This window comes from Nerophis lumbriciformis, linkage group LG29 (genome assembly GCF_033978685.3).
Source record: "Nerophis lumbriciformis linkage group LG29, RoL_Nlum_v2.1, whole genome shotgun sequence".
NCBI lineage: Eukaryota > Metazoa > Chordata > Actinopteri > Syngnathiformes > Syngnathidae > Nerophis > Nerophis lumbriciformis.
The window spans coordinates 7,211,917-7,234,092 of NC_084576.2; the positions used below are offsets into that span (position 1 = coordinate 7,211,917).

General features: G+C 41.1%; 1 protein-coding gene across 10 annotated transcripts in view; it reads left to right on the forward strand.

Annotated features, from left to right (window-relative positions):
- The window catches only part of fgfr3 (fibroblast growth factor receptor 3), a 140,680-nt gene that overhangs the window by 43,734 nt on the left and 74,770 nt on the right, over nt 1-22,176 (forward strand). For all 10 annotated transcript variants that reach the window (XR_009810517.2, XM_061925125.2, XM_061925130.2 and 7 more), the window contains exon 3: nt 17,620-17,895. Coding sequence is in view for 9 of the 10 variants with exons in the window: in XM_061925125.2 (XP_061781109.1) it covers nt 17,620-17,895 (276 nt within the window). In the remaining variant the exon portion in view is untranslated. The remainder of the gene's footprint in view (nt 1-17,619; nt 17,896-22,176) is intronic.

A 22,176-nucleotide genomic window follows, 5' to 3' on the forward strand; every position in this document is an offset into this window, starting at 1 on the left:
TAGCACGAGATGTGCCGGACAATGAGCTGACAGCCTGTGGCGTTTAGTTTGTTGGCGACTTTACTTTTAATCGGCGGCCGCCGGTTCAAGCCTGCAGCGCAGGGCTCCGGAATGACACCACACCGGCCGAATGTTCGGTTGAAAACTTGGGCGATCAACATTTTTGCAGCCATTTCCTAAAAACACTCGAGTGCTCCTGTTTTGTGAAGGATCTTGGACCAGTGTAAAGAAGTCGGCAGATCCTTGCCTTGACATTTTAACCTTGCTAGCAAGCACAGAACACCGGGCTCCAAACTTGTGATTTACATAAATGGGGCTTTCCTCATGGCACCCCATTGAATCCTCTCCTTTTTGGCAGCTACAATTTTTGCGTAAAGTGATTTGTGTAACCAAGGTGTTGCTGTAGTATGTTTACTTCAGATGACTCAGTAGTTATTTGTTCAACATCTTTACTATACCAGCGGTGTTCCTCAAGGTTCCATCTAAGGTCCTCTCTTTCTTATTACCCAAGCATTCTACACCAATTGAAATAATCTATTATTATTATTGTTTTGCCGGAAAAGTTTGACGGAGGCCACAGCCCGCAGTTTTCATCCAATCAGAATCGCTCAAGTATCAAAACGTTTGTTTGGACCGGAAATCAAGAGCTCCCCCCAAACAAATAAAATAAGATATTCCAGGTTACTTAGAATTCCCGGTTTTCCGGGACACTTTTCCCATTGAAATTTTTAATGGGCCATTTTTCGAACTTGAAAAATTCCCACATTTCTCAAACGATTCAAACTGTTCCATCATCCACACACTCCACTCACCTTGGACAATCAAACTAACATTTCCCACGTTCAAAGAAATTCCAGGAATTCCTGGTTTTCCAAAGCCCTATTTTCACCTCTTCTTGGAAGGTTTTCACAGTTCACATTTTTCAACCGTTTTTGACCATTACACCTTCAAAACATTCCTCTTAGTTGGGACAACAAATGTTCCTTTTTTTTCATACAAATTCCCAGTTTTCGCAAAATCTCAGGAATTCCAAAATACCCATTCTCAATTCAAACTGTTACTACGTCAAGATTTTTCAACCGATTCCAGAAATTCCAACACCAACCCATTCATATCATTTAGAACAATTGGGTTGGTATCAATATTTTAAAAAATTCCCGGTTTTCTCGAAATTCCCAATTTTTCGGGAATTTACCGTTTAAAAATAATGGACATATTCATAGTTCCACAATGCCCTAAATTATCAAAATTGCGCGCCATTTTTAAACCCGGATCCGACATTTCGACCATCCACACACACTTTTATTCCGATATATCGAACGCAAAACATATATTCCCTTTCCCCAAATTTCCATTTTTTCTGGGAATTTTCTCCCAATTGACAATGCATGGGCATTATACAACCTACTGCATATCCCACATTTCTCATCCGATTTGAACCGTTCCAATATCCACACACTCCGCTCACCCTGGACATTCAATACAGCATGTTTTCCGGTTCTGAAAATTCCCTGGTTACCCGGGATTACCAGGAATCTTCTCCCATTGAAAATGAATGGGCAATATACTAACCTCTCTATATCCCACATTTCTCAACCGATTCGAACCGTTCCAACATCCACACACTCCGCTCACCCTGGACATTCAAGCATTTCAGTTTCACTCACGCTTATCAGTTGTTCGGCGGCTTGCGTACAAAGGGCATTCGCAGACAATTCCTACTGGACTTGCAAATTCTAGTTATTTGCGCTGTTCCACTGGTGGCCCTCGATTTTAGTTCAAAAAGAGACTTAACATTTTTCTAGCAGATTCTTACTAGTGTGCTGTCATTGATATAAGCCAAAATCACCATACCAAAACCAAATGCCTACTGTAGAGGACGCTGGTTGTCCGGAATATACAAAATATGACTAATAGTGAAGGGAGAAGTCCGGTCCTTAGGTTTTTGGACAGGTGGACCCAAAACAATTGAGTTGAAATAACTCTGCTGTAGGGTGTGCGGGGCTGTACTGCGCCTGATAACAACTGTTGGCCGTATGTGTAGAAGACTGCGTCCGGTTACAGAAAAGTAATTAAATAGCTCGATCGTTTTCCTCGCAGTTGTAGCAGTTGAATAAGAGTCCGTTTGCTGGCTGCTGGTCTCGAATCAGCCGGGCCCGCAGATGTGAGCAGCTCGGCCGCGTTCCATCATTAGTGCAGCTGATGAAGAGGAGGAAGCTTGATAAAGATGAATGTCTCCATCTGGAAACCATCGCTCTGAAAAGGCGCACTAATGCTTTAAAGCGCTGTGAGCTTGTTGCCTAAAATCACCTGCTCAACTCCCCAGAGTGCCGTGGAACATTTGAGTTTTATTGCTTTTCTTTTTTTGAACAATTTTCTGCATGTTAGCTCTCCGTGGGAAGTAGTTTATTTATTCATGTTTTCTGCTTGAATGCAATGGAAGCGGCACACTCTTATTGCGTTATTCTCTTCTTATCTTTACATTATGTTTTTTTGTGTGTTTGGTAAGACACTCACATTTGCATATATGATTCTAACTCTTTGAACTCATCCCTCATTTATATTTGCACTAGTGCAAACCTTGTTTACGATTTTCTTTGTGAATATTTTGGCACGCAGTGGAAGGGATTGGGAGATGGGAGGAAGCGTTGTGGTGCAACGCTGTGGATGCTGGTTCTATTCGTTGATGTTTCAAACCACACATTGCTTGTCCAATGCTTTCTTTGAACTCATTGAGTTGGCGAAACTATACAAAATTGTAAAACGGGCTAAAGAAACAACTTAAAGTAGCAGTAGAGTGGAAACACAAGTTGACTTTATATGTTTAATTATGTTTCATTATATCCATTAAACCATATCTAATTGTATTTACAATCCACAAAGTAAGTGAAAATACTGTCTAAACACCGCAAAATGCCACAAGTTCAGTCAGCCAATTTGAATATTCCGCTCCGAATATCTTCGGTAATTTCCGTAGATTCTACGTCACTGTCATAACGCTTCTGCACTCTGACCATATTATTAGATCAGTCATACTGGAAATACGCAAAAATTGGAAAGAGATGTGCTGTTTATCAATCACAATCCTAATGTAAGACAAGAACACATATGTTTGGCTTTTTTATGCATTCCAAATCTTAAATAAATAGCTAACAATTGAGTCAACAGATGGAGGGTCCTCTGTTGCGCCCATAAAACCCTCTAAAAACATCCAGAAAGCGCCAGCAATACTCCATTTACATTTCATGACCTGAAATTCAACCAAATACAAACCCCGTTTCCATATGAGTTGGGAAATTGTGTTAGATGTAAATATAAACGGAATACAATGATTTGCAAATCATTTTCAACCCATATTCAGTTGAATATGCTACAAAGACAACATATTTGATGTTCAAACTGATAAACATTAACAATAATCATTAACTTTAGAATTTGATGCCAGCTACACTTATTTGGAACATCCCACAGGTGAACAGGCAAATTGGGAACAGGTGGGTGCCATGATTGGGTATAAAAGTAGATTCCATGAAATGCTCAGTCATTCACAAACAAGGATGGGGCGAGGGTCACCACTTTGTCAACATATGCGTGAGCAAATTGTTGAACAGTTTAAGAAAAACCTTTCTCAACCATCTATTGCGAGGAATTTAGGGATGACACCATGTACAAAGGGTTCAGAGAATCTGGAGAAATCACTGCGCGTAAGCAGCTAAGCCTGTGACCTTCGATCCCTCAGGCTGTACTGCATCAACAAGCGACATCAGTGTGTAAAGGATATCACCACATGGGCTCAGGAACACTTCAGAAACCCACTCTCAGTAACTACAGTTGGTCGCTACATCTGTAAGTGCAAGTTAAAACTCTCCTATGCAAGGTGAAAACCGTTTATCAACAACACCCAGAAATGCCGTCGGCTTCGCTGGGCCTGAGCTCATCTAAGATGGACTGATACAAAGTGGAAAAGTGTTCTGTGGTCTGACGAGTCCACATTTCAAATTGTTTTTGGAAACTGTGGACGTTGTGTCCTCCGGACCGAAGAGGAAAAGAACCATCCGGATTGTTATAGGCGCAAAGTTGAAAAGCCAGCATCTGTGATGGTATGGGGGTGTATTAGTGCCCAAGACATGGGTAACTTACACATCTGTGAAGGCGCCATTAATTCTGAAAGGTACATACAGGTTTTGAAGCAACATATGTTGCCATCCAAGCAACGTTACCATGGACGCCCCTGCTTATTTCAGCAAGACAATGCCAAGCCATGTGTTACATCAACGTGGCTTCATAGTAAAAGAGTGCGGGTACTAGACTGGCCTGCCTGTAGTCCAGACCTGTCTCCCATTGAAAATGTGTGGCGCATTATGCAACCTAAAATACCACAACGGAGACCCCCGGACTGTTGAACAACTTAAGCTGTACATCAAGCAAGAATGAGAAAGAATTCCACCTGAGAAGCTTAAAAAATGTGTCTCCTCAGTTCCCAAACGTTTACTGGTGTTGTTAAAAGGAAAGGCCATGTAACACAGTGGTGAACATGCCTTTTCCCAACTACTTTGGCACGTGTTGCAGCCATGAAATTGTAAGTTAATTATTATTTGCAAAAAAAAAATAAAGTTTATGTGTTTGAACATCAAATAACTAGTCTCTGTAGTGCATTCGATTGAATATGGGTTGAAAAGGATTTGCAAATCATTGTATTCCGTTTATATTTACATCTAACACAATTTCCCAACTCATATGGAAACGGGGTTTGTATTTGTACTCTATATGTAGAGTATGTTCATGCTATAGCAATACATCTCACTGTATAATATGTTTGAGGTTCTATCTCCCGAGGAGTATCCAAACTTCTAAATTGGGCCTCGAAAAAGGGATTGTTGAAAAAGTGTGTGCTGTGAAGTGTAAAAATCATCTTGGTGGATATGCGGGGATATTGTGCAGATATTAGCCTGGTGTCACCGGGATGATTGGAGCCACAGCAGCAGCATTCATCAGCCCGGAGCGTCTGCAGCATGGACACTATAGGCTGCTCAGATGTATTTATGAACACATCGACTGCTGTTATGGATGACCTGCAGGTTGTTGTTGCCGAGCAGCAGCAGATTAAACTTTGTAAACGCTTTATATTTCCTTCTCCTCCTCCACAAGAGAACATCAAGAGGCTGCCGCCTTGCTGCTGTGACCCTGGAAGAAGATCTAGAAAGATGACGTTAAAAGATGGATTCAGTCTGATTCTGATTTGGAATCTGTGCTTTTTTGGAGAATCAAATCAATCAAAGTCTATTTATATTGATCACAAATGCCTCGAAGGGCTTCACAAACCACAACCTCAACATGGACGGCGCATCAGCATCTATAGTTGGCAATAGATCATTAGTCACTTTTGCGAAAGCTGTCTCAGTAGAGTGATTTGCCCTGAAACCGGACTGAAAGGGTTCACAGAGATTGGTAGACGCTGAGTGTTCATTTAGCTGCTGTGCAACACTTTTTTTTGAGGATTTTAAAGATAAAGGGGAGGTGCGACACCGGCCAGTAGTTTAGCAAGAGGTCAGAATCAAGGTTAGGTCTTTTGAGCTGAGGATGAATAACTGCTGTTTTGAATGCTTGGGGAACATTACCAGAAAAATGGTAAGTTAATATTATTTTGCATGCTTCATGGACGAAAGTATTAGGACAGCTAGGGTCAGTGAAAGGTTTGTCGTTTTGATTGCTTCCACTCTTCTGGGATGACTTTTGACAAGACTGTGGATTGTTTTTGTCCATTACTGAGTTCATAGGTCACTGGTGTTGGAGCTGTTCTAGTCCTTCCAAACCAAACTCCTCCAAGCGTGCCTTCATGGACCTTGCTTTGTGTGCTGGGGACAGAAAATGGTCTTCCCCAAAGTTTTCTCACATAGATGGAAGCATACAAGGGCAATTCCAACAAATCAGTGCTATTTGCTTGCTGTAACTCTCGCAAAAAAAACAAAAAAACTTAGTCTTTCCCAACTCTACATCTGATCATACACATTGAAATACTCAAAATATGTATTGGCCCATCTCTGAATTTCGTTTTTAGTTTCCTAAGACGAGGGTAACTCATTTAAGGACTGAATCAGTTAATACATTAAATTTAGCCAATAACTTGTTGACACTGAGAACATTGCGATATTGAACACAAAAACGTGTTTTAGAAATAAACAAATAGGGTTGGGCGATATGGCCTTTTTTTAATATCTCAATATTTTTAGGCCATGTCACGATACATGATATATATCTCGATATTTTGCCTTAGCCTTGATTTAACACTTGATGCATATCATCACAGCAGTATGATGATTCTATGTGTCTACATTAAAACATTCTTCTTCATACTGCATTAATATATGCTCATTTTAAACTTTCATGCAGAGAGGGAAATCACAACTAAGTCAATTTACCAAAAGTGTATTTATTAAACAGTTATTAAGCAGTGGCACAAACATTCATGTAATTTCAAAACAGAAAGTGCAAGATTGTCAGAGACTTTTTTAAAACAAGCTATTAGTGCACTTTTGTGCATGATGTCACTAAGATGACATATCAAAACAACACTAAATTAAAGTGCACTTTTTGTACAGAACGCCACGACAATAGTTTAAAACAAAATGAAGTGCACTTTTGTGCTTGATGTCACACAAGATATTTCAATAAGTGTCAAATAAAAATGAGCTGCATAATAGGAAATCAAATAGTGTATGTCTTTCGCTATGTGGAAGGTTCCTGCGGATGTTATTTCCTTCTGTTGTTGACTATTTGTTTCATACTGTGTTGATGTGGAAATGGTTGCCTCGGCATTTTGTCGGTGTGGCACCGAACGGAGATGTTGACATTCGGAGTTTCAAGCACTTGTCATTCTCTAGCACATGGGTGTCAAACTCTGACCCGCGGGCCAAATTTGGTCCGCCGTGTAATTTCACTTGGCCCTTGAGGCGATATCAAATTAACACTAAAGCTGGCCCGCCGGTTATATATTGTGGCGGTGCCGCGGTAACACCGCACTCACCGCTAATTCTAATACTTGCCAACCCTCCCAGGAGTCTTCCAAACTTCAGCGACCCTCCCGGAAATCGTCAGGTCTGCTTTTCAGCCAGTCCAACGAGTGCTGGCCCAGTCACATAACAAGTGCGGCTTCTGCACACACACACAATTGAATGCAACGCATACTTCATCAACAGCGATACAGGTTACACTGAGGGTAGCCGAATAAAAAAACTTTAACACTGTTAGAAATATACGCAACACTGTGAATCCACACCAAACAAGAATGAAAAACACATTTCGGGAGAACATCCGCACCGTAACACAACATAAACACAACAGAACAAATACCGAGAACCCTTTGCAGCACTAACTCTTCCGGGACGCTACAAGTTGTGTATGTGTGGGGGGAGGTTTGGTGGTAGCGGGGGTGTATTTTGTAGCGTCCCGGAAGAGTTAGTGCTGCAAAGGATTCTGGGTATTTGTTCTGTTGTGTTTATGTTGTGTTACGGTGCGGATGTTCTCCCGAAATGTGTTTGTCATTCTTGTTTGATGTGGATTCACAGTGTGGCGTATATTTCTAACAGTGTTAAAGTTTTTTATACTGGCACCCTCAGTGTAACCTGTATCGCTGTTGATGAAGTATGCGTTGCATTCACTCGTGTGTGCGTGCAGAAGCCACACATATCTTGTGACTGGGTCTGAACGATGTTAGAATGGATGAAAAGCGGACGTGACAATACCTCGTAGAGTACGTTAAAGGCAGTGCATTTAAGGCACGCCCCCAAGACTGTGGTCCGGGTGGACTACGAGATATGATGACTGATGAACACCTTCGTACGATAATGAAGGTTGCCTCAGCTCAAAGCCTGAGCCCCGACATTAATGAACTAGCATCCAAGAAAAGATGCCAGGTATCTGGCTTGGGCACATCAGATTAGATCAGTGTGTTGCAAACTGAGCAGTTTAAAGTCCTGAATGGTTGTTTTATTCATTGTTATTTTATTTTCAAATTTATTAGCCTGTGGAAAAAGTTAATGTTGATATTTACCTCAGAAGGCTTCAAATAGAAAAGAGGCATTCAATTTTTATTTAAATTGTATTTGATATGCCATTGATATTTTTTAATTATTATTATTATTATATGAAACTCGATTTTGCATGTCACTATAAAGTTATATAAGCCTTGCTTGTTCAATATTCAATGCAAAACTTGTTTGGGTTATTAAAAGGTTAATTTGTTCAACCTTGGCCCGCGGCTTTGTTCAGTTTTAAATTTTGGTCCACTCTGTATTTGAGTTTGACACCCCTGCTCTAGCAGGTGACTTTTCAAATGATGCTACATATTAGCAGTAATGCTACTGATTGTAGCAACGCTTTTGCCCCACACTTGGCAAATTACGGTTGTCTGTTTGACATATTCCCGCTTGAAGCCAAACCACCGCCAGACGATGGACACCCTGCTGTTTTTCTTGGGAATTCATTCTTCCTTCATTTGTTACCAGATTTGCACCTTCTTTCTCTCGTATTACCACTCGCACCACAGCTAACGTTACCCATGCCGCTACCTCTCTGCTCCGCGAGGGCGTATACGTATGTGACGTATGTAAGATGGTGCGCTTGTTTTACGTCTCTGTGAGAAGGAGAGACAACAAAGAGTGAGAAACGCCTGTAGTGTAATGCGCGCAGCTAAAAGCAACTGTGTGAGAACGTATACTCGAATATCAGGATATAGTCATTTTCTATATCGCACAGAGACAAACCCGCAATATATCGAGTATATCGATATATCGCCCAGCCCTAAGTCCAAAAAATAATTTGGGGAACAGGACTGTGCTGAGATTTTAACCACCCCAGTTTATTGTTGAAATGTTATCACTTTTGTTCTTTTCCATGGCCTGCAGAGAATGTGAACTATGCAACTTCCTGTGGACCATGTGACTTGTAGAATATTCCACATTTTTTCAAAGGTGTTTTGTTTCAGGGCAGAAGTGTTCAAACTTTTTGAATTGGGGGTCACATTGGGCAAAAAAAAATTGGCCGCGGGGCGAAAGCCTACTGCATGTAAAATAACAATATATACATCCTATACATATATATTTGTAAATATTATTTAAAAATAATGGATATATAATTAATAAAATTGGATATTAAGAGGGGCAGCACGGTGGAAGAGGGGTTAGTGCGTCTGCCTCACAATACGAAGGTGCTGAGTAGTCTGGGGTTCAATCCCAGGCTCGGGATCTTTCTGTGTGGAGTTTGCATGTTCTCCCCGTGACTGCGTGGGTTCCCTCCGGGTACTCCGGCTTCCTCCCACCTCCAAAAACATGCACCTGGGGATAGGTTGATTGGCAACACCAAATTGGCCCTAGTGTGTGAATGTTGTCTGTCTATCTGTGTTGGCCCTGCGATGAGGTGGCGACTTGTCCAGGGTGTACCCCGCCTACCGCCCGATTGTAGCTGAGATAGTCTCCAGTGCCCCCCGCGACCCTGAAGGGAATAAGCGGTAGAAAATGGATGGATGGATGGATATTAAGAGTATATGAGAGTTTGACTCCTACCTTGTTTACTTCCGTGATGACCTCCTTAGAGTTTTGTAATCAATCAGAAATATCAATCAGCTAAAATGCGTTTAGCGAGTGTGTTGCATGTTTCCCATCATGCATTGTAATGGATGTAATGTAATGTATTGGGTGTAATGTAATGTAATGGGTGTAATTTTTTTTTTTTTTATGACGCTCTGACATTTTTTATAATATCCACAAAGTTCAATGAGCAGGTTGTGGTCTGTGATACCATGTGTGTTGACTTTTTGTGTTGGTTGCATTTTTTTTTTTCCTGCGCCATGACTAGTGAAGGTTGTTTGGAATGGGTCATATAAATAAATGCGGTAGTATTTTCACTGTGAAATACAATTCATGGTCAATGAACAGAATGGTGGCCAAGTTCCAGAAATCAAATTGTCAGATATTTAAAGTTAATTTGTAAACACCCCACAGGCCAGTACTGAGTGAAAAACTATGTTATCTTTTAAATTGCATTTAAATTATAGTATAGCACACATTACTTTGAAAAAAAAAAAATTCATTAAGTATAATCGTGAATTCATACAGTTGATTTGCTGCAGTGGCACTAGTTCGGTGGTACGGCCCAAAATTATCCAAAATGTTTTGTCACGATGAAGAGTGAAGATTCAGTAGATTGTGACACTGAAGATGTACTGTCGGACCCTCATGTCCATGGTCCTGGTCTTTGCGTCCTCTGGCCCTTCCAGATCTCTCCGCCAGGCCCTAGCTGAGCGCGAGTGTGTGACTGTGTCAGTCAGTGAGTGACTAGCGGGCGTGGACAGACTTCCCACATAAAGAGGCCCTTTCTTCCTCCAAGCGACAGCCCGCACGCCGGCCTCTGTGCGAGTTTGTGGAGGATAAATAAACCTCTTCACACACAGAAAGAAGATGGAGTCTGTGAGCAGGCCGCTCTTCAGCCTCACGCCGCCCCATCTCAATGAGAGGGCCTCTGTAATTTCAAAGGGCTGTTTGTTATAATACCGAGCTAGGAGGTGGGCGGAGCCACGCTGATTTATGTAGTGATTTGTGGCACTCACACACACGTCGCATCCATCTGGCCACAGAAAGCGTTGCAGATAGCAAGCACAGAGAAAGCAAGTAGCAATGTCTCGATGGCGTTAAGCGCTACAACAAAATGTTGCGGAATGTTCACCTTCTTCCTGGGAATCAGGCTGCCTCCCTTAGAGCAACTTGGCAGACAGCACCGAAGGTGTTTACCAACAATGCACCCCTGACTATTAAATCTAAAGCAGAGTTGGGCAAATATTTTGACTCGGGGGCCACGTTGAGAGAAAACATTTGTCTGGGGGGCCAATGTGTATGTGTGTATAAATGATATATACACATTTATCTGTAAAAATCTGCTATACAGTATGTGTGTTTAGGTCCCTTTTTTTCCAGGAACACTAATACCAAAAGTCACAATGTCCGATAAAATTCTAAAAAAGTTCTGACAGACCAACTCAAAAAACAGAATGGAATTTTACCGTTTTTTACTGAATGGGACACCCAAAATGTACATTAAAATAAAGAAAGTGGGATTTACAATATTAACTATGAACAATAAAAGACTGAATATTAACAACATATGAACATTGCTCCTCTTTTATTTCTCAGACCAGCTCCTCCATAGACATATTTTACAATCAAGCAATAAACACCAACAATATGATATATTATCACTTGTATGCAGAAATTTGTTGTCAAAATCTGCTTCCGCATCTGTTTGACACACGCGTTACGGGCTGGCTGCTCTGAAAACAAACCCCGCCGACTCTGCTTTGTTCCTCGTCTGAGCTGATGTGACGTAGATTACCGTAATAAAACTTGTATAACACCCAAAAGCGCAGATTTGAACCATTGAAATACTTTCTGTAGTTAAAGACTCACGGTCATTTAAAAACAGTACTGCACATCATAATGGCGGCTACAGTTTTGATGTTAAAGGTCTAAAACGTTATGTAGAACGTCCGCCGGGCTGGATTGAAAATCTTAATGGGCTGCTGGTGGCCCGCGGGCCGTATTTTGCAAAGGTCTGATCTAAAGTATGGGAAATGTTCAGAATTGTTATAAAAAACAAGAATGGTAAGTTGGATAAAAGTATGGACATTTGTAAAGTTTGGAAAGCAGCGATAAAGTACGGCTAATCTGAGCACCTGTTGTGACGGCATGAAGACACTTAAGCCGGCGGTGAGGGAGCTCAGGATGCTAATGCTAGCAGCGCTACTATCTTGCAAGACAATGACACTGATTTGAAAGACTTCCAGCCCCTACTTAGCCACAGGTAATCACAGAATCCGTTACACTGTTCATTGTGCTAAAGATAAAGACCTAGCTGCGCAGTAACCAGCACTATGAGAAGTATTTCAGCTTCTCCATTAAAGCTGCTGTTTAGTTCTAATTGTATCTTGCACTTGTGGTGTTTTAAAACCTCTACTTGATGCACAGCTTGCTTTTCTCTTTATTTTATTGTTGCTGCCTGAGTAAACAACAGGAACAACCTGGTAGCTTTTTCAAAAGTTTTTCGTTTGCATCTTCTTTTCGTAAAGTTAATGGATTGCAATGTCTTAAAGTTGATAGTTCCACTATTTGTTCATAATCACAGGAACCGCCTGTTTTGTATGCTTCTAAAAACATAAACACATGACATTGTTCTGACATGAATATATACATTTAATTTTCTTTTCACCATGAAAAGCTTCCATCTACATGGAATCGCAGCGATACGTAATGTTTTAAAAAGTATTGTTAGTGAATCGTATCGTATCCAGATTCATATCGGATCACCATTTAAGGTAGAGGTGCACAGCCCTTGTAAGTACCTATTAGTACCAATCCGTGGTTGGGCAGAGCCTGGCGCCAAAATCTGCTTCTCGCCATGAACCATCAGACTGTCACTACTTGCCTTTATCTGATCAGTTCTCCTTCCAAACTAATATAAGGCTTGAAGGTCGGGAACTGATCATGACTAGACATTGATATCGACACCAATATCGCCCCCTTGTGGTGGAAAATTGTTACGGCATTGGGAAGGACGTGACCGCCGACTTGCACGGGAGTGTGAGAGCCTGTTCAACGCTTGCAGCTTTAATTAAACTTATTATATAAAATATAATATAATATATCAGTATATATTATATACTGTATATATAATATGTAAATATTACATATATATTTTATATTGCTACTATGGTACATTTTTTGTCTACTTTATACCTGCATTATCCTTTCCATCCTTACCCTTTCCAACCTTTGTGACAGCTACTGTGTGGAACAATTTCCCTTGTGGATCAATAAAGTCTGTCTAAGTCTAAGTCTAAAGCACAAAGGACTGAGACATGGGAGCAAATGTGTTCCCGGCTGTAGTGACCCTTCAAAAAAGTGACACGACGTGCGGTTCTTAAGACATTTGAGACATATGTCGCACACCAAGTCCGTCAGTCAGTGAGCTGTTCATGCTGGCTTTGACTTTCTCCTCTCAGAGCCGGCGCCTCCGTGTTTTGATTTTCATGAATGGACCTTTTTGTTTGGGAGAATGAAAAAACTTGTTTGTAGTGCCAGAGGCCTTAGAGAGGACCTGGGGCCTCGTGTGTTAATCGCGTGTACGCACAAAAACCGATGATACATATTGAGAGTGAACTGAACGCTGTGGATATTTTGGCGACACACAGAGATGGTCATTGAGCCTGATGTAGTACCAGACTCTTCATATTTGTTCTTGAGTGCGGTTCTCTGACTCCACAGCTCTGACAGCCCCACACTTTTTATGCCACTCCACCCTCTTTAGTTCAATTCCGCACGAGGCGCCTCCTACTCCGTGTCGGTGAGTGGATGGTGAGATGGACAGGCGAATCGGTGCGGCGTCTGCAGTAATGCGGACCCTGTATCGATCCGTTGTGGGGAAGAAGGAGCTGAGCCGGAAGGCAAAGCTCTCAATTTACTGGTCGATCTACTACGTCCCTGTCCTCACCTAAGGTCATGAGCTTTGGGTTATGACCGAAAGGACAAGATCTCGGGTACAAGTGTCCGAAATGAGTTTCCTGGTGGCGGCACCCCCTTAGAGTATAGCCGCTGCTCCTCCACATTGATAGGAGCCAGATGAGGTGGTTCAGGCATCTGGTCAGAATGCCTCCCTGGGGAGGTGTTTAGTGCACCTCTGACTGGTAGAAGGCCATGGGGGAGACCTAGGACACGTTGGAGAGACTGTTTCCCAGAATGCCTAGGAACGCCACGGAACTCTCCGGGAATAGCTGGAGGAAGAGAGGGGGAGGAAAGTCTGTTCTTCTCTGCTTAGGCTGCTGCCCTTGCGACCCGACTTTAGATAAGCCCCCACCACCTCTTTATGCTTTTCGTCAATTGCCTCGTACTTGCAGTAAGCCAAAGAAACGCAACACGGGCGTATGAACCTTAAACTTGTATAATAAAGTGTACCCTTGTATAATAACGTCAGCATGCTTTAGTTTCTATTACTACTGCAGCCCATCTAGGCACCTGTAGTTTGTTGCTGCCACATAGCATACTTCACTTACATAACCTTAGTGGTATTTCAATGAGGTCAACTCCAGGTGATGCATCAGATTGTGACACATGAATCAAGCTAATGCTGTGGTTTATTTTGGGAAGTGACGCCCTATTGCCCTAATGTAGGGATCCTCAATTATATTCGTCCAGTGGGCAAAATCTTTTCTGACGCTTAGAGGGCCAAATTAAAAGCTTTGGAGGCCCCCTATTGAGGGTCCCCTAAAACGTTTTATCATAGGCCTGCTGTTAACGCACGTTAACTGTTAGCATAATTGTAAGAATGTTAGAATGCTAACATCTTGCTAGCGTTTCAACCAATTTTATATGTTTAAACCTAAAAATCAGGGATTTTGATACTCTGCACCATCTTGGAAGTAAGGCTGCAGCTAACGATTATTTTTCTATCGATTAATCTATAGATTATTTTTTTCGATTAATCGGTTAATCTATAGATTATTTTTTTCGATTAATCTATAGATTATTCTTCCTTTTCCCAATTATTTTTTTAATTTAAAATGAAGATGAAAAAATAAATATAGGCCAGTTTTTTCAAAAGGCATGGCTTTCATTTACAAAAAAATAAAGTATGGCCACTCAGTCAACATTGACAACAACATGACAAAATATTCTGTAACAATGTAAACATTTAAAACTCTTAACATTTAACAAAATTAAAAGAAGCTTATTTGCTTTTTTATGTGCAAATATAAAAGTAAACATCCAGTGCAAATCTTAATATTCTGCAATAGTATAAGCATTTCAAAAGTAAAAGTATTGCTTATTTTGCTTTAAAATTTGCAAAAATAAAGATAAACATCCAATACAAAAAAGTGCAAAATGGAAATATTCTGTCACAACAGTGTAAACATTTCAACAAAAGTAAAAGTATTGCTTATTTTGCTTAATAACACAACAATGATAGTATGATTAAAGTGAAAGTTAATTGTTCGTTTGTACATAGTATATGTAACTGTTAATGGTAAATGGGTTATACTTGTATAGCGCTTTTCTACCTTCAAGGTACTCAAAGCGCTTTGACACTATTTCCACATTCACCCATTCACACACACATTCACACACTGAGCAAGGGTGAAGTGTCTTGCTCAAGGACACAACGGACGTGACGAAGTTGGTAGAAGGTGGGGATTGAACCAGGAACCCTCAGGTTGCTGGCACGGCCACTCTCCCAACTGTGCCACGCCGTCCCCAATGCTGTAAAAGGTATTTGCACAACTAATTAACGATAGCGTTTGTGACACGTCTTGTGCCGTGGGGTTCTTTCAGGACCGACAGACTGAATGCCAGACGGCTTTGCCAGGTTTACAATCTTTTAATTTTACACAGTCTTTTCTCTTCCAACTCTTTTCTCTTTCTTTCCTCGCTTTTCAGCTCCTCTTCCTCGCTCGCTCGTCGTCCTCTGTCTCTAGCTCTCCTCCTCTCTCGCTCCACGTCAGCTTCACTCTGGCTCCTTCCAGTCTCTCTTCCCTCTCTCTCTGCTGCTCCCCTTTTCTTCAGCGAGAGGAGATTGGATGATCGTGCCCAGGTGCACGATCCGCGCACCTGGGCACGATTGCGGCGTCGCTCCCGGCGCGCCCCGCCTCGCCGCTCGCTCGCCGGCCCCGCCTCTCCACAGCGTTAAAGAGGAGCGCGTCTTTGTAAACACTGAACAGGCACGCCAAATGCGCCTCTCAGAGCGAAACGGTGCTTTAGTTTATGAATTTACAACGCAGATACAAATGACACATTCATGTTTTTGTGTAATGATGACTACGTATACTCACGCGGACGATTGACTAGTTGATGGTGATGGCAAGAACGCTGTCGGGTGTTTTCTTTTCAAATGTTCGTTCATAGATAAATGATAAATGATAAATGGGTTGTACTTGTATAGCACTTTTCTACCTTCAAGGTACTCAAAGCGCTTTGACACTACTTCCACATTTACCCATTCACACACACATTCACACACTGATGGAGGGAGCTGCCATGCAAGGCGCTAACCAGCACCCATCAGGAGCAAGGGTGAAGTGTCTTGCTCAGGACACAACGGACATGACGAGGTTGGTACTAGGTGGGGATTGAACCAGGGACCCTCGGGTCGCGCACGGCCATTCTTCCACTGCGCCACGCCGTCCCGTTGTGCTGCTATGATAGGCCATTTTCGCTCGACACAGTGTACATACAACAAAATTATTAGGCCGTTTATTGAAATACTCCCACACTTTTGGCGTGCTTTTTTCCGCTCGCTCGCACCGCTCGCATCCTGTGCTTTGCGCTCCGCCATGACGGTAGTGTGACGTAAATATGCGACGCGTCGACGCACAAAAACGGCGTCGACGTATTTACGTAATCGATGACGTCGACTATGTCGACGCGTCGTTTCAGCCTTACTTGGAAGTATGCCGACGTCCTTCATATTAACATGCCAACGTTAGCATGATAACGTTTTATGCTAGGTGGTCAGGTAATTTTGTGTGTTTACACCTAAAAATAGTGCATTATAGTACTTGGAGCTATTTTAGAAGTATGTTAACTTGTCCTATGTCATCATGCTGACATTAACATCCTTATGTTTTATGCTAGCTGTTTTAGTTAAATGTGTATGTTTAAACTTAAAAATCATGGATTTTGATGCTTGGCTCCATCTTGAAAGCCTGCTAACATCTCTGCTAGTGTTTTTTGCTAGCTTTTTAGCTAATGTTATATGTCAATCCCTAAAAGTCATGGATTTTGATACTTGGTACCATCTTGGAAGTATGCGAACGTCTTCTATAATAGCATGCTAACGTTTTATGCTAGCTGTTTAGCTAAATTTGTATGTTTAAACCTAAAAATAGTGCATTTTAATATTTGGCGCTGTCTAAGATGTACGTTAACGTGTCTTATGTCATCATGTTATCATTAGCATGCTAACATTTTATGCTAGCTTTTTTAGCAAAATATGTATGTTTAAATATAAAACCATGGATTTTGATGCTTGGTGCCATCTTGGAAGCTTGCTAACTTTTCTTACATTGGCATGCTAAGGTTTTATGCTAGCTTTTTAGCTAATTGTATATGTTTATACCTAAAAAATCATACATTTTGATACTTGCTGCCATCTTAGAATTATGATAACGTTTCTTTTGCTAACATATTATGCTAGCTTTTTAACTACTTCTGTAAGTTTAAACCTAAAAATCATGGATTTGGATACTTGCCGCTATTTTAGAAGAATGCCGGTTTCGATCGAGGTTCATGGCACGGATAGCTGGCCTATCAAAATATCCATGGGAATGTTCTAGTTTTAATAATGAAGCTGCTAAACAAGTCTGTTTAACTTCCTGTTTGCTGCACGTCATTGGGTGCAAAGCCAATGCTCCCGCCACCCTTTCAGTCAGGTCACCAGTGGGCTGTTATAAATCACACCGTTGTGGTTAGCAAATGCTAACTGTTGTAAAATGGAGCCAGCATGGCTTTCAATGAGGCAGTAGAACAATAAGAGAAACATGTCATGAAATATTGACAGTTCTCTTTCTTCTTGTCTTTTCAGACGCTGTTTCCAGCGAGGCGGCCTTCCTGGAGGACTTCGTTCTGGGGGTGGGGGACACCCTGGAAATGTCATGTGACCCAGAGGACTCTGGCTCCTCCTCCTCCCGGCCGGTGGTCTGGTACAAAGATGGCGACGGGCTGGTGTCAAGCAACCGCACGCGGGTGGGCCAGAGGATGTTGCGCATCATCAACGTGTCGTACGAGGACTCGGGCGTGTATGCGTGTCGACTGGGCCGCAGTAATATGCTGCTCAGCAACTACACCATCAGGGTGACAGGTGAGAAGGCAAAACTACAACTACAGCTAACCCAGGAACATAGTAGTTAGAAATGACAATCGAAAACCGGTTCTTGTTCAGTTCTTGTTCCCAGTGTATCAACTTCTTGGAATGGCTTACCGTTTTTTTCAAAGGATTCTTTTAACGATTTTTATGAGCGACATTTTCCAAGAAAAGATTGCACCGCCTATCATGTTAGCGCTTTTACCTGTTAAATTTAAATAAATGCCCTCGTATTTAGATGAGCATGACGAGGACCGATCCTGACTGGCTCCGAGGCGGGCAGTAACAACCCGCTCCAGGTCACGTCTACAGTACCGCTCTCCTTTGACAGTGGCAGGGAAGAGTGCAATGACTCGGGCCAGAATAGACGAAATTCACAGAGCAGTGGTTAAGTTTGTGGACAAAAGCTTGCACCCATTTGCCACAGTGCTCCTGATGTTCGGTAGGTAAATGGTCAATTGTCGTCGGAAAAAAATTACATGTTTTCCAGCGACCACATTTTCACTCAGTTATTTCTATTATTAAACTCGTGAAATTACAATATGGTGTAAAAGTCCATTCACTCAGCAATTCAACTTCAAATATGAAACTTATATGTGATATTAACTCATTACATGCACAGTGAGGTGTGTCAAACCTTTATGTATCATTTTGATCATCATGCTTTGCAGTTTCTGAGATTTTCAATTCAAGGTTTTCATAAACGGTAAACTATGATCATCAAGATTTCCTCAAAATCTTGAAATATCATGAGTTGCATTTTATGTATGATAGTTTCACCTTGTTAATCTAAACAAACCATATTACAATATTTTGAGTGTCACCAAAATATTTTCTAGGGAGATGACAAAAGATTTGTAAAAGTTTTGAAAATATTATTAAATGTTGTATTTGTGCGTTTCCATGTAGGTTTTATTTTGTTAAATTCTACAAAGGAATATTTATTTATTATATTTATTTTCCAAACTTTTTTTTTTTTCCTATGCTACTTATGTGCCTCTCAAAACCTCACTGTTGCCTTTGTAAGGTCATGTTCCATCCAAACTAAACAAAATTGATGCTAATGCACCCTTTTTGTTCTCTATTTTCCAAAATAACAGTCGATAAGGAACCAAATCGTTAAACAGAATGGAAAATAGAACCGGAACCGGCAAAATCTATTGCGAACGTCTTTTATATTAGCATGCTAGCTTTAGAACGATGATGTTTTATGCTAGCTGTTTAGCTAAACGTGTATGTTTAAACCTAAAAATAGTGCATTTTGATACTTGGCGCTATCTTGGAAGTACGTTAACTTGTCCTACATCATCATGCTAACATTAACATACTATTGTTTTATGCTAGCTTTTTTAGTGTATGTTTAAACCTAAAAATCGTGGATTTTGATGCTTGGCGCCATCATAGACGCATGCTAAAATCTCTCATAATGGCATGCTAGCGTTTTATGTTAGCTTTTTAGCTAATTGTATATGTTCATACATGAAAGTCATGGATTTTGATACTTGGCGCCATCTTGAAAGTATGCGAACGTCTTTTATATTAGCATGCTAACGTTTTATGCTAACTGCTTAGCTACATGTGTATGTTTAAACCTAAAAATATTGCATTTTGATATGTGGCGCTATTTAAGAAGTACATTAACTTGTCCTATGTCACCATGATACCATTAGCATGTTAATGTTTTATGCTAGCTTTTTTAGCTAAATGTGTATGTTTAAATGTAAAACCATGGATTTTGATGCTTCGTGCCATCCTGGAAGCTTGCTAACATTTCTTATATTGGCATGCTAATGTTTTATGCTAACTTTTTAGCTAATTGTATATGTTTATACCTAAAAATCATGGATTTGGATACTTGGCGCCATCTTAGTTGATCGACCCCGGGTCAGAGGTTCATGGCACGGATAGCAGGCCCATCTAAATTTGCATGGGAATTTTCTAGTTTTAATAATGATGCTGCTAAGCAAGTATGTTTAACTTCCTGTTTACTGCACGCCATCATGGTTAGGCTTACACCGCCACCTGTTGCTAAATACCCCTGAAAATGAATATTGTCATAACCTGCATGCCCACTGTGTTGCCTGTGCTACTACTTCTTAGACAACATCAGCACATGGTGGCGCTATAATTAAACTCCCCTAGAGGAAAAGATTTGAAATTTCTGGAACCGTCGAGTTTGGTATGAGCACAATAGAACAGGTATAGAACAGGTATTCTCATCTAGTGGTATGCCAAATAATCACTTCATTAAATATTTCAACACAGTGTTACTGTTCAAACTGTGTGCACTGTTACAGTGGCCAAAATATTATTTGTATAAGCCGCAACTTTTTTCCTACACTTTGAACCCTACGGCTTATAAGACAGTGCGGCTAATTTATGGATTTTTCTTTGCCGACGGCCAAAAGAAAAATCGTCCTTTGTGCTAGGACGAGTTCGCTCACTTTTTCTTTTTTTGTTTCACGTGTGGATTCGTCATTCATCACTCCAAGCACCGTTTTTAAGTTTAAAATATAACTAAAACAATTTATACGTACTAAACCGTCCCATGTGTGATGTCTGTAGGAGTGTTTTCATGCATAATTGTACATGCTATCGTAATGTAGTTGTATTGTTTCAGTTTCACAAATTTCTTAAGCAAATTCACCAAAACGTCACCGTGGAGTTATTGAGTCTCATTGAGTCTTAAACTGATTAGAGAGCTCCCTTGCACAGCTCGTGAGTCCATGACGATGACTTCTGTTTTGTTTGTTCAGCCGTTTTACTGCCGTGTTACAGAAACTGTTTGGAAACAATTAAGGTATGTAAATAAACATTTACATAATCTTTCTGTGTAGATAACTCATTTCATAACGTATATTGCAATAACAAGATCTGATAGCTCAGTTATAGTTCATGTTATTCTATTCTGTGTTATATGTGTTTTATGTAGCACGATTGCGCCAAGTAAAATTCCTAGTTTGTGAACCCGTTCTCAAACAATGGCAATAAAAACTATTCTGATTCTGATTCTGATTCTGATATATCTGCGACTTATAGTCCGGTGCGGCTAATATACAGGTAAAAGCCAGTAAATTAGAATATTTTGAAAAACTTGATTTCTTTCAGTAATTGCATTCAAAAGGTGTAACTTGTACATTATATTTATTCATTGCACACAGACTGATGCATTCAAATGTTTATTTCATTTAATTTTGATGATTTGAAGTGGCAACAAATGAAAATCCAAAATTCCGTGTGTCACAAAATTAGAATATTACTTAAGGCTAATACAAAAAAGGGATTTTTAGAAATGTTGGCCAACTGAAAAGTATGAAAATGAAAAATATGAGCATGTACAATACTCAATACTTGGTTGGAGCTCCTTTTGCCTCAATTACTGCGTTAATGCGGCATGGCATGGAGTCGATGAGTTTCTGGCACTGCTCAGGTGTTATGAGAGCCCAGGTTGCTCTGATAGTGGCCTTCAACTCTTCTGCGTTTTTGGGTCTGGCATTCTGCATCTTCCTTTTCACAATACCCCACAGATTTTCTATGGGGCTATGGTCAGGGGAGTTGGCGGGCCAATTTAGAACAGAAATACCATGGTCCGTAAACCAGGCACGGGTAGATTTTGCGCTGTGTGCAGGCGCCAAGTCCTGTTGGAACTTGACATCTCCATCTCCATAGAGCAGGTCAGCAGCAGGAAGCATGAAGTGCTCTAAAACTTGCTGGTAGACGGCTGCGTTGACCCTGGATCTCAGGAAACAGAGTGGACCGACACCAGCAGATGACATGGCACCCCAAACCATCACTGATGGTGGAAACTTTACACTAGACTTCAGGCAACGTGGATCCTGTGCCTCTCCTGTCTTCCTCCAGACTCTGGGACCTCGATTTCCAAAGGAAATGCAAAATTTGCATGGTTGGGTGATGGTTTGGGGTGCCATGTCATCTGCTGGTGTCGGTCCACACTGTTTCCTGAGATCCAGGGTCAACGCAGCCGTCTACCAGCAAGTTTTAGAGCACTTCATGCTTCCTGCTGCTGACCTGCTCTATGGAGATGGAGATTTCAAGTTCCAACAGGACTTGGCGCCTGCACACAGCGCAAAATCTACCCGTGCCTGGTTTACGGACCATGGTATTTCTGTTCTAAATTGGCCCGCCAACTCCCCTGACCTTAGCCCCATAGAAAATCTGTGGGGTATTGTGAAAAGGAAGATGCAGAATGCCAGACCCAAAAACGCAGAAGAGTTGAAGGCCACTATCAGAGCAACCTGGGCTCTCATAACACCTGAG